The sequence below is a fragment of the Pristiophorus japonicus genome, chromosome 10, assembly GCF_044704955.1.
Source record: "Pristiophorus japonicus isolate sPriJap1 chromosome 10, sPriJap1.hap1, whole genome shotgun sequence".
NCBI lineage: Eukaryota > Metazoa > Chordata > Chondrichthyes > Pristiophoridae > Pristiophorus > Pristiophorus japonicus.
In genome coordinates this window covers 156,144,644-156,157,202 of record NC_091986.1, presented here as the reverse complement: position 1 = coordinate 156,157,202, position 12,559 = coordinate 156,144,644, and the positions used below count along the sequence as shown (strand labels likewise).

Below are 12,559 nucleotides of genomic sequence, written 5' to 3'. Positions count from 1 at the left end.
GTTGGAGACATAATATTGCATGCACACACAGGTACCGGAAAAATTGGTGCTGCAGACCAGAAATCATTTGCAAACACGTAACGCCAACATCATCAGCCAAGATTCCCAAAATAGAAAAAGATCATTAAAACACCTTGGAATTTTTCCCAAAGTAGCAAGGAGAAATTTGTAAAATATGCTGAAGTAGACCAAAAATGGGAAAAAAAAGATCGGCCTGGATTGCCAATGCATATAGAGCCAAAAACCAGGGCAGAGAAGCATGACATCTTGCATGTGAGTTAGCCTCACATAAACCATCACTAAAGGACATAGAAGTTGTAAACAACAGGAAAATAAATTGTTTGCAAGATCCTGAGTTCCCCAAAGATTTTTATGGAAACTCTAGGTCGAGCTTCCCTACTCCAGAATAGAGGAAATCCAACTTTGAGGTTCCTGAGAAAGATGTCAGCCTATAATGATGGGCAGAGAACCAACAGATACTAACTGAAAATAAAGAGGAGGGGGGGAAATGAAGTCAAAGAGTATAGCTTATAATGGCAGAACTAATTGAAAAGATAGGGCGAGGATAAGCAAAGGAGATCTGTCATAGCAGCTGACTAGAAGCTTGGAAATTCTTTGAGGGATTTGATTGGTTTGTTTTGTGGCTGTACAATGTGAATTTTTAACGCCCATAAAATTATTTGAGGAAAGGGGTAAATTTTCATCTTCACTGAGATGAAATTTGGACAGATTCTAAAATTGGTGAGTGATGTGCTTTGCCAGGTGACTGCCCTGGTGGTGAAGGTGAAAATTACCCCCACTGTGTTTTTAATTTCAATCAACATGTTTCAAGTCCTATCGAACCACACCAGACGCAAAACTTTTAACTATACAGAGGACAGATAGTTACACCTGCTCAATGTTTACATTTATTAATTGATAAAGCTTCTACTGTAACCGAATGCTTTTTACAACCATAATATTCCTTTCTTTTGGGATTTGTAATTATGGTGCAGTTATCATTAAGTTATAAAAAGACAGGGGCCATAAGGGGTAGTCAGTGTTGTTTTAGAGCAATATGTCATGCCTCACAAATCCACTGGAATTCTTTGAGGAGGTAACTAAATTAGTGGACAAGGGCTATTCCATAGGCTTAATTACTTGGATTTTCAAAAGATAAAGTCCTGTGTCTAAGGTTTGCAAAGACGATAAAAGGTGCATGGAATTAATGGAAAATGAGTTAGCTGGATTGAAAATTAGCTTGGCAACAGAAAGCAAAAGGTAATGATAAATGAACTGGTCTTGTCTGGCAACCAGCGACAACTAAGAGTTTAGGAATTATTTGACAATGTTCATAAGGGATTTGGACAAAATATGGGCTAAGGAATGATGGAATTAGTGTGGACAAATGTACAGTCAAATTAGAAACACGACAATCATACACTCTACATAAATAACCATTGACAAAGGAGGAAGAAGAGAAAGGTCTGATTATTGCCCATTCACTGAAAGTATCCAGTCAATTGGTGGCTGTTGGGTTAATCAGCTATTGTGATGCACCATATTTAATATAGCAAACTCATGTTTGTTTAATACTGTATAATTCATTGATAAGGTTGAAGTTGGAATATTGTGTGCAATCAGTTAAGGCTGAATAATGCATAATAGAGGTAGTGCCTGATTGCCTTTGGGGTCACAAAGTAATTTCAAATTATTATCATCTTGAAAGTTAGTTATTTGGCTCCCTCTGTAGATTAAGTAAATTAAGAAGATTCCACGAGAGGTCAAATTATTTATGGTGACTGGGAAGGGGTGGACTCAGCTGGCCAAATGACATTTTCTTATTCCATACTCCATAACAAATTGCACTTTTATGAAAGTTTGTCAACAATGTAAGAAATGCTGAGCTATTTGGAAGCTGTAAAAACACGATGTAACAACAAAAGTAAGTGTAACAGAATTATGCATCAACATCAAAGGAAAGCAAAGAACAGCAATGAGAAAGTAATGTACTTTTGATTTAAAGTCGCAGTCTGTAGGTCAACATAATGAGACACTAAAGCTTTTGTTGGCGCACAAAGATTGGCATACATTATAAGCTACACTCTGGATCATTTTGAAATACAGCCTAGATAGGCTCACAAAAAGGATACAGTGTCTTTAATGTGACAGCGTAGCCTTGAAACTGCTTGCAATGCACACGGTTTTGGTAAAACGAAATTTAATTTTTGTTCACCATGTCGATTATTCGTAATTAAACATTTATTAATTTCTTTAAAATACATAACTAACTAAAATTAATAAACAGCAGCATTAAATAAATTCAGTTCTGTTTGTGTAAAGCAACCCTAACCTGCTGCTATAGTGAAATATATTTAAAACCACTGAAAACGCAAATTTGGACTTACCGACCCATACAGCTCCCCCTTCTCATTCATTCCGAGGTAGAGTCCACTGTCTACACCACGAATGCTGACCAGGCCCACTGCTATACTAATGAACTCCAGTATACCTGATGATGATGACAACAATAATAATCATAAACACACATTTTATATTTTGACTTTATATATATATTACATATATATGAAAATTAAAGTCCTCTGTAAAAATGATATAGAATTGTAAGAATTGCTCAGCATAATCGGTATAATTTCTTGGTACAAAATGTGCAATAACCCTTACAAAAATCAATTGGAAACTCTGCCTTTTGATTTTATTGGATACTCGATTAGAGGATCAATAAGATATTGTTTGAAATCCTCAAAAGATTTCATCATATCCTTTCTGAATTCTGCATGGGATATCTTGCGGCATAGTAGTGTAAAGAAAGAGGGGCTAGAATTTGCAGTGGGTAATAACCAGACAGTGTTCGCTGTTATTACCCCTTTGAAACTGACCGCAACTTCAGAATATAGCGCAGGCGCATCTAAACGCGGAAATCCAGAAATTGTGGTCAGTCATTCATTGCTCCGACACTGGCTGCACTGTGGCCCCTCCCCCCGCATAGCCAGAAATCAGTGTAATCAGTGAAACTGGCAAAAACTTGGGCTTTTCCATGGTAATATCACTGTGAATAACCCCATTAAATGTTAGGTCTTTTTGGATTAGGTGTAACTGGAATTTTAACAGCATATTGACTGCTAAACAAATGTTATGGCCCTGATTTTGTGGAATGTCAAATTTTTTCATTATGAAAAACATTTCAAGAAACTTAAAAAAAAAATGTTTTTTTAAGTATGTTCATGATTATTTTAGGTTCTACCTTATCCCCCATGGGAGAGCCCCAATCTTTGTTTTGCTCTCTGTAATATTTTTTAAAAGTCGGGATAAAAGCAGGTTCTCATTTCTTGCTTCCGGTCTGTGAGAACTCTGCAATATGATTGGCTGCTTAGACAGCTTGTTGACGTCACAGCAGATCACGGTACATTGCACTGAAATCTCTTGCACGTCAACAAAGGAGATCTCTGTGGGCAGCTTTCTTCGGGGCAAATGGCAAACGCCTTTTCTTCACCACTGACCGCAAATTCCGGGCCGATATGGCTCAACAAAAATTTTTTAAAGGGGAGGTATCCAAAAGAAAGCACTGGGAGTGTAAGACTGCAACATGCATGTCCCCAAAACTGATGATTCAATTACAAACTTTAATTCTTCAGTTCTGTGTAGTTACTGGGGCAAGATGCTAAGAGGGGGTAAAAAAAACTCTTTAAAAATAAGTCACGAGGAGAGCTGGAAGGAAGATTCTCCCCAAGATGCCCATTAAAGGAGAAAACCTCCTAGAAATGGCCATTAACTGGAGATTTGTTAATAGCTTCGTGTATTAATTTCTTTTTTTAATGAAATCACATGATGTACAAAGGAAATAGGGTAAATGTTGTGTATATGGATGTTCAGAAGTCATTTGATATGGTACTGAAAGAGGCTTGTTACAAAGACTGAAAAACATCATATTAAAGGAAATGTAGCTGTGTGGTTAAGGGGATGTGTGTAGGCCAAAAATTAGGAATAAATGGATGTTCTTCGGCTTGGCAGGTAGTGAGTGGTGTGCCCCAGGGATCTATACTAGAACCTCTTTTTTGTTTTTTATTTAGATAAATGATTTGGACATAAGCACAAGAGGAATGATATTAAACATTGCCAATGACAGCAAATCAGAGCCATTGTGAGGAAGGATGCAAGAGGTTATAGAAAGACATAGGTAGGCAGAGTGGTCAAATATATGACACATGCACAGAAAAGTGAAGTAGAACATTTTGGAGGGAAAAAAGTGAAAGAAAATATACCCTAAACATCAAGATTCTTAATAGAGTGGAAGAACAGAGACCTTGGAGTGCTGATATGCACACCTTTAAAAGTTGATAGTAGAGGTAGAAAAGGACAATAAATAGGCAAATGTGAGTCTGTGTAGGGGCATCGCATACAAAAGCAAGGCTGTTAAATTTGTACCAGACATTATTAGGCCACAGTTGGAGTATTGCAAGCAGTTCTGAGCACTGCATTACATGACATTCTCTGGTTTACTGACCCAGGCCTCTGAATTACTAGACCAGAAACATGATCACCAAGCTACCATACCTGGGGTAAGATTCTGAAATGTTGTGGTGCGGGTTGGTTTGGGAGGGGATCGAAGTCACAACAGGTGAGTGTCATGGAGGAGATCAGCTTTGTGAGGTGGGGGGGGCAGGAGAGATGTAGAAGAGAGACAGAAGGTCAGGGCAGGGGTATGGAAGGTCGAGGCAAGAAGGAAGAGCAGTCTGAGGAGGAGGTGGCCTAGGAAATGGTCCGAATTTTCAAAATTAAAAGATCCCTGAGCTATTCACATTTGACTTTGGATGTGAGGCTGGGTGGCGCACAGGAAGGGAGTCAAAGTATTTGATTTGTCAATGAGAGAAGGACTCATGAGAGAAGATTTTGGTTACCCCCAAGGATAATCCTGGAGTAAAAGGATTTAGCCTTGGAAGGAAGAGTGGTATTATTCCAGTCAGATTTGGAAATAAACAACGAGGCCAGATTTGCTAAAGTCTGCAGTAATTAGATTTAAGGATGTAAAGTTGTCAACTAAAATAATAGCTGAGTAAAGGACTTCAAGTGATGAAGTTATCAAAAGTAGTGCAAAGTGAATTATTGAGCAGGCCAAGATCAGCAGTAGTGTTGAGGTTGGTGAATGACCAAAGGAAAGGGAATTGGGTGATTGAAAAGATGCTGGAGAGGGGGTTGGGGGTAATCTTCTCTAGTGGAAGATAATTGTGGAGGATTTGGATACAGTCAAGAGGAGGTCAATGTTGAGGGAAACACAGAAGAGATCAGACCTGTTCTTATCAGTGGTAGATGCAGCAAAACTAAGTAGCACGTTGGTCTAGGGGTATGATTCTCGTTTAGGGATTTTTACTGATTGATCTGTGAGAGGCCCTGGGTTCAAATCCTGGAACGAGCCTTGCTGTATCACCATTATTAGTCCAAGTTGCCAATTGGCATCTCACATTATTATAACCAATGGTATTAAGGGATATGGGCCAAAGGTGGGTTTATGGAGTTAGTTCACAGATCAGCCATGATCTCAATGAATGGCGGAACAGGCTCGAGGGGTTGAATGGCCTACTTCTATACTGTAATGCCAAGCAGCAGGTGGAGGAACAGGGAAAGCAAGTGTGAGTATGAAGAATTATGGTTGAGGAATAGAAGAAGGGAGCTGGTTTGACTATGAGGCTATTCTTTTTATTTCAGGTAAGACAGAGCAGTTGTATGGTCAGAGGGAAGGGGACATTTTTGCTCTGTGGTAGGAGAGGGCCAGGCAAATGAATTCAGCAAATGTCATCGGGTTGGGCTATTGATTATTTCCCCTCATCTGCCTTCAAATAAGCCATATTGGAAAAAAGGGGCAAGGGAACACAGTACTAAAACACTGCTGCCATTACTAATTGTAAAAACAAACATTATTCTGTAATAAGTATTGAAGCATCAAACCTTTTTATTCAAAAATACAAAAATAAAGACCTTTCTTGACAATATCAACCTGTTTCTTAACACAGATAGTACCTAAACTGTAGCTCTGGAAGTAATCAGCACTACTCCAAGAAATTTGTGTCCAGATCTCTCTGACATCATTTGCATGTAATTTACATTGCTTCTCCTTCTTCATGTGCAGTCTGGGGCAGCCACCAGAAACATCATAAAGGAAATTCAGAACCCGTGCGATTCCGGTGCTGAACCGATGCAAAGGGATAGTCCTCAATTTTTATATATGTAGCATCTATTTTTCAGGTACTATTTGGGTAAACACATGGGGCTAGAAATTCGGTTTCGCCCGCTTTGAGGCGGTGACGCCACCGGGGCGCTACCTTTAGTGCCGGGTGATGTCTACCGCCTCAAAGTGGGATATTCAGTTGTATCGCCCCAAGAGAAGTGTTGCGCTAAAGGAAGTGTTGCACAATCCTGTTAGGGTGCTAAAGGCCCATCGCAGGGCAGTAGTGCGGGAGCACTTCTCAAGTTGAGGCACGAGGATACCGGCATCCTAGCGCCTGAAGAGGAGGTGAGGTTGATCATGTGAAACCTGCAAAAAAAATGGAAGGGAGGCTACCAACAGAGAGATAAATAATTATTAAAAATCTGACTCTCAACACTTACCTCTTCATTCCCTGCGATATCGCCTCGGGATTCTCTGTGCATCATCTGCTTCCCCCTGTCGGGAGCAGCGCCAGACGCTATGGCAGACAAAAGCAGTCAATTGTCGGAAACACGTCACAAGTGGTTGGCACTAGAGTGCACAGCGCTAAATGACAGCGCCGCCACTAAACCACCAGTGAAGTTCGCGGCAGGCTGTCATAGTACGGCACTCGGGCGGTAGGTGTTTAGCGCCCCTCTTTAGCGCTAATGGTGGTGCTAAACAACTGAATTTCTCCCCCATGAAATTTCACCCTCATCAGCCATGGAAGTAAAGCTTGAGGCCAAGTTGAAATTATTCTCATTAACTCATTATTTTCACTTTATAACAGATGATCTTCGGCGGCATTGCTCTCAGTTAATCCAAGATCTGGTGAATAGGGTGGGGAATAGAGCATGGGGGTGGGTAGGGGGAAGGGGTAGTGGAACATAGCAGGATGCATGGGAAGAGGATCAGGATGAAGAATTTTCAAATAAAAACTACGGAACCTGGAGAGAAGCAGGAGTATAACTGTTCAATAGAACTGGTAATGCACTGAACTTTGATGACCGCTCTTCTGATATTATTTTCCCTGTACCTGATTTCCAATCAGAGGTTGTTTATGGGACAAAAATCCTTTGTTTGTCCATTCAGAATACTGGCTAAATATATAACATACCATAATTTTATTTATATAATTGAGCAAGAATAGCCATTCATAAAGCAAGCCACAATTCTTATTTGTGACCCTAGCCTGCCTGTCCAGTATCTATACCAGGGGTCAAAAAAGACAACTATAAGTTAATGTAATAATGTAATTCTGTGGTTGTGTAAGAAACCTTGAGCTTGAGGCTCCTGGGGGTGGGGTGGGGTGGGGATGGGGGTGGGGGACACACAACCAGAGCATTATATGGTTGGGGGTGGGGACCAGAATTTGTTGCAGGATGCGTTTGTGCAGAATTCCAACCCCTTTTGTCAATAATAAAAAATTCCAATGCTGTTTCTTGTATTTACCCCCCAACAATACTAAAAATCTATGGACATTATGTAATAAAATGGTAATCACTCCTTTCATGCAAATGACCACATCTCCGGGGTTGGTGATGAGGTCAGAGATGGAGTAGACTGGTGGCTGAAGTCCGGCACTTCCGGCAGTGGAGTGGGGTCCAGGAATTTTGGGCCAATTATGTTTAGTACAATGTCCTCTGGTTACTAAAAGAACAAAATGAAAGCCAACAGAATTTTCAAAAAATAGTATGAGTGATTCAATTGTTTTCCTTCTCCTTCTTGCTAGTTATTTTAATAGTACTCATTGCTGACTATCAATTCTTGATTGGCTATTTTTGTTCCCAATTGCCACTTGTTCATTGGTGCCCATTTGGTTGTAATTTATTGCTACATTATGAAAATTGTGTTTGCAATAATCAGGTGCAACTGTAACATATGCTCTCAAATGTGCTGCTTTTCAAGCGTAACATTTTGATGGGTGCCAGTTTTCATACTTTGAGGTGTGAAACAAACATGTGAGACACCTGAGTTTTATAAGTACTAGCAGATTTCTCATGGTGTTGCTCATGGTAAGTCAGAGGATGCTTCACTTGTAACACACAATGGAGCCAAAATTAACGATTGGCAGTCATCGGGCGTTGCTGGGCGGAGTGATCATACCATTTTCCAGATATCCTTGGCAAGGTGCCTGAGCCATGTTAACGGTCAGATCTCATTTAAAGAAAGAAAAGAAAGACTTGCATTTATATAGCGCCTTTCACGACCACCGAATGTCCCAAAGCGCTTTTTTGGAGTGTAGTCACTGATGTAATGTAGGAAATGCGGCAGCCAATGTGCACACAACAAGCTCCACAGATAGCAATGTGATATTGACCAGATAGTCTGTTCTAGTGATGTTAATTGAGGGATAAATATTGGCCAGGAGATCAGGGATAACTCCCCTGCTCTTCTTCGAAATAGGATCTTTTTCGTCCACCTGACGGGGTCCTCGATTTAATGCCTCATCCTAAAGACGACACCTCCAACAATGTAGCACTCCCTCAGTACTGCACTGGAGTGTCAGCCTAGATTTTTGTGCTCAAGTCTCCCACAACCTTCTGACTCAGCTCACTGATCGCGAGGGGTTGAAATCTGGAGAGCTCCTCCGCAGAACCCAGCTGCAGGTTAGAGGTTTAAACTGGAGGGGGAATGAAAGGACCATTGCGCCAGAATAATTTTTATGGGGTCAGGAGGAGCATCAACACTCCTTGGCCCCACCAAAATCAATGGCTCAGCTTCTAGTCTGGGCAGTTGTGAGCTGCCAGCACAGTGCACCCTCTGCACATTGGGGCCTGAAAATTATATCTGTGCCTTTTGTACATCATAGGACCTGATTTACATGCCTTGACGAAATGCTTACTTGAAATAGGCAAGTGCTCTGGCCACTCTTCTCAAGGCCCCCAACAAATGGTGGTGAGCATATCGGCATCAGGAATAGGGTGGTAAGTTCAACGCTGCAATTTTCAAAGCACTAGTGCCCCATTCCCGCTCGGCAGCCCAGTCTGTTTTCAGACTAATTCATTTAGGATTTTTATCAATTTTAGGAATTAAATTCTATAATCTTGTTCATTTCTATTCATGATTTACCATAACTATTATTGTATGTTCCTTTACGTGTGTATTTATTTTTTTATCTCTAACTGAAAAATTCACTCCGTAGTTTGTTTCCAAATAACTTGGAAAAGCTTTGGATTTTTTGAGTTTTTTTCCAAATCTTTCTTTCACACCACAGATAACCCTCTGGTTATGAGTCATCCTGACACTTTTCCTGACAGAATGCTACTTGATTGACAAGGGGAGATTCTGCCCATGCTCAGGCTATCATCTTCCTGCAACAAAGTGCACTATAACTCTTGATCAAAACATCCACTTCAAGTCCCGACTTTACTGAGCGGCGAGGCCATCACATGAATGAAATTACTCAAATACACAAAAGACAACTCTATAGGCATATTTAATTGCATCATTGATATAATTTGTTGTATTCTGATTATGCTTGAAACCTTATGTGTGACCCATACGCACCAGTGCCAAAAATTGGCTAAAACAAATTCAAATAATGTTTAAAGTAATTTAATGGGTTTTTTTTGGTATGTTCTTTAACCTGGTCATTCAGATTGTTTGTTTTCTTCAGCCCTTAGTACTTTATTCGTTGGTAGTTCTGTAGCGCTCACTTCATTTTTCATCTGTGCATTTCATACTTCTTCAGTTCTGATTTGAGCCAATCAATAAAAAGTGACAGAAAAGTGCAATGAAAGTGTATACTATCTTCAAGAATTTTAATATAATACAAGTGGGTCTGTACAAGTGGGCGGGTAAGTGGAGCTGAGTCCACGGCCAGATCAGCCATGATCTTGTTGAATGGCAGAGCAGGCCCGAGGGGCTAGATGGCCTACTCCTGTTCCTAATTCTTATGTTCTTATGTTCTTATGTATGGATCGCCCTGGCGAAGCTCACAATTCATAGGAGCACATGATTTCCATCATTTAATGTACAATATATTCTCAAGACAGCGATTCACTATGATTGGATAAGTCAAATTGTATATTTTATTCTCAGAAACAGAATTTCTTCGACTTGATTTTCCAAGGTTCTGACTGCAGCCTTGTTGGTGGCTGGTGTAGGTTGGAAAATCTAAGCCAAATTCCCTTATTCATCCAATTCACATCACACCTGATTTTTCAACTGCTGATGAGGCTGCATTACAGACATGTGCAGGGCTCTTTTAAATATATATTAATTATTTAAAGCAGTTCCCATACCAAATCATCCTACTTTGAGCGTGGGCTCACAGTAAACACCTCACCCATATAAAATGTACACATGAGAGTTCTGGGAATTGGGTCTGTTCAAGCAGGCTTCCTGAAGTGAGGTGGTTGTGTCAGTTCCTATGAAAGTTTTTTTTAAATTTTTTATTATATCTTGCTCCTACATTCATTGATTTTGCTCGATAGTCAACCATTTTTCTTTTTCTTGCCAATATGGCCCTTCATTATTCTTAACTGATGCTAACATTTAAATTGCATCATAAAAAGTGGTAATGATGGGTATTCCTTTGGGGATCCAAATGCACTGTATGACTTAAGTAAGAATCATCCACAAGGAGCCAACAAATGCAGGTTCAATCACACTTGAGAGATTTGGTGGGCACCAGTCATGAGGCCGGGATGGGTATTTAAAGAATCCTTCGTGTAAATGGAGGCCTATTTATGTTAACTCCACTTCACAAGAGCAGCTGCTTCCAGAAGGCATTTGATAAAGTCCCTCATAAGAGACTGTTAAAGTTGAAGCTCATTGAATTGAAGTAAAATTACTGAACTGGTTCAGAAATTGGTTGAGCAACAGGAGACAGAGAGTAGGGATAATGGGCAGGTAATCTAATTGGCAGAATGTGACTACTGGCGACCCCCAAGGATCTGTGTTGGGGCCACAACTATTCACCGTATTTATTAACAACTTGGATGATGGGATCGAAAGCCACATATCCAAATTTGCAGATGACACAAAGAAAGGCGGCACTGTAAGCAGTGTAGACAAAAGCATAACACTACAAAGGGATTTTGATAGTTTAAGTGAATGGGCAAAACTTTGCAAATGGATTTCAATGTAAGCAAATGTGAGGTCATCCACGTTGGGCCTAAAAAGGATAGAACAGGATACTTTCTAAATGGTGAAAATCCAAAAACTGTGGATGCCAAAGAGACTTGGGGGTCCGTGTGCATAGATCATTAAAATGTCATGAACAGGTACAGAAAATAATCAAAAAGGTTAATGGAATTCTGGCCTTTATATCTAGAGGATTAGAATACAAGGGGATAGAAGTCTGTAGCTTCAGCTATACAAAGTCCTGGTTAGACCACACCTGGAGTACTGTGAGCAGTTCTGGGCACCACAGCTTAGGAAGGATATATTGGCCTTGGAGGGAGTGCAGCATAGGTTTACCAGAATGATACATGAACTCCAAGGGTTAAATTACAAGGAGAGATTACACAAATTAGGGTTGTAATCCCTAGAATTTAGAAGATTAAGGGGTGATTGAATTGAAGTTTTCAAGATATTAAGGGGAACAGATCGGGTAGATAGATAGAAACTAATTCTGCTAGTTGGGGAGTCTTGGACTAGGAGGCATAGTCTGAAAATTAGAGCCAGAGCTAACAGGAGTTAAATTAGGAAACACTTCTACACACGAAGAGAGACAGAAGTTTGAAACTCTCTTCCACAAACAGCAATTGATGCTAGATCAATTGTTAACTTTAAATCTGAAATTGATAGATTTTTGTTAGCCAAAGGTATTAAAGGACATGGGGCAAAGGTGAGTATAAGGATTGAGGTCAGAGATCAGCCGTGATCTCATTGAATGGTGGAACAGGTTCAAGCGGCTAAATGGCCAACTCCTTTTCCAATGTTCCTAAGCTATGACTTGTACCATCTGCTGCAAGATAACCTTCAGGCAATATCTGGATCAGGAACAGCACTTCCCATAGAAGAGAACCATGGTATGAATCTTTCAACTCATCACAGGTGATGTCTGCCTCTTCAGCCAGGCTGCATGGCACATGTGGGTCAAGCAAATGATGAGCAGTGTTTGCAAAGCACAAAAGGTTTATCATTGTTTTCTGTGGAAAGGAGCATCAGCTGGACAACACACAGTTTTCACTAGATGGCAGAGTTACTTTGAATGCACGATGTTGTGGACGGCACCCATGGCGACATCCAAGTTCTCTGTATCAGTCCCATAGCTTACATGAACAGAAGGGGTTTGCACTCAATTACTGTTCAGGTAGTATCCAACCACAAAACATGTATGTCAGTGGTCATTATCCAGCAAGCAGCCACAATGCCTCCATTGTACAGAGGTGAGTGGTGCCCACATATTTTGAAGAGAAGACTATG

The 12,559-nt window shown here is 40.3% G+C and overlaps 1 protein-coding gene across 1 annotated transcript in view; it reads right to left on the bottom strand.

Moving 5' to 3' along the window:
• The window catches only part of LOC139274835 (fibroblast growth factor 9), an 81,679-nt gene that overhangs the window by 23,675 nt on the left and 45,445 nt on the right, over positions 1-12,559 (bottom strand). Inside the window, exon 2 of the mRNA XM_070891538.1 lies at positions 2,388-2,491. Within this exon, the coding sequence (XP_070747639.1) occupies positions 2,388-2,491 (104 nt within the window). The remainder of the gene's footprint in view (positions 1-2,387; positions 2,492-12,559) is intronic.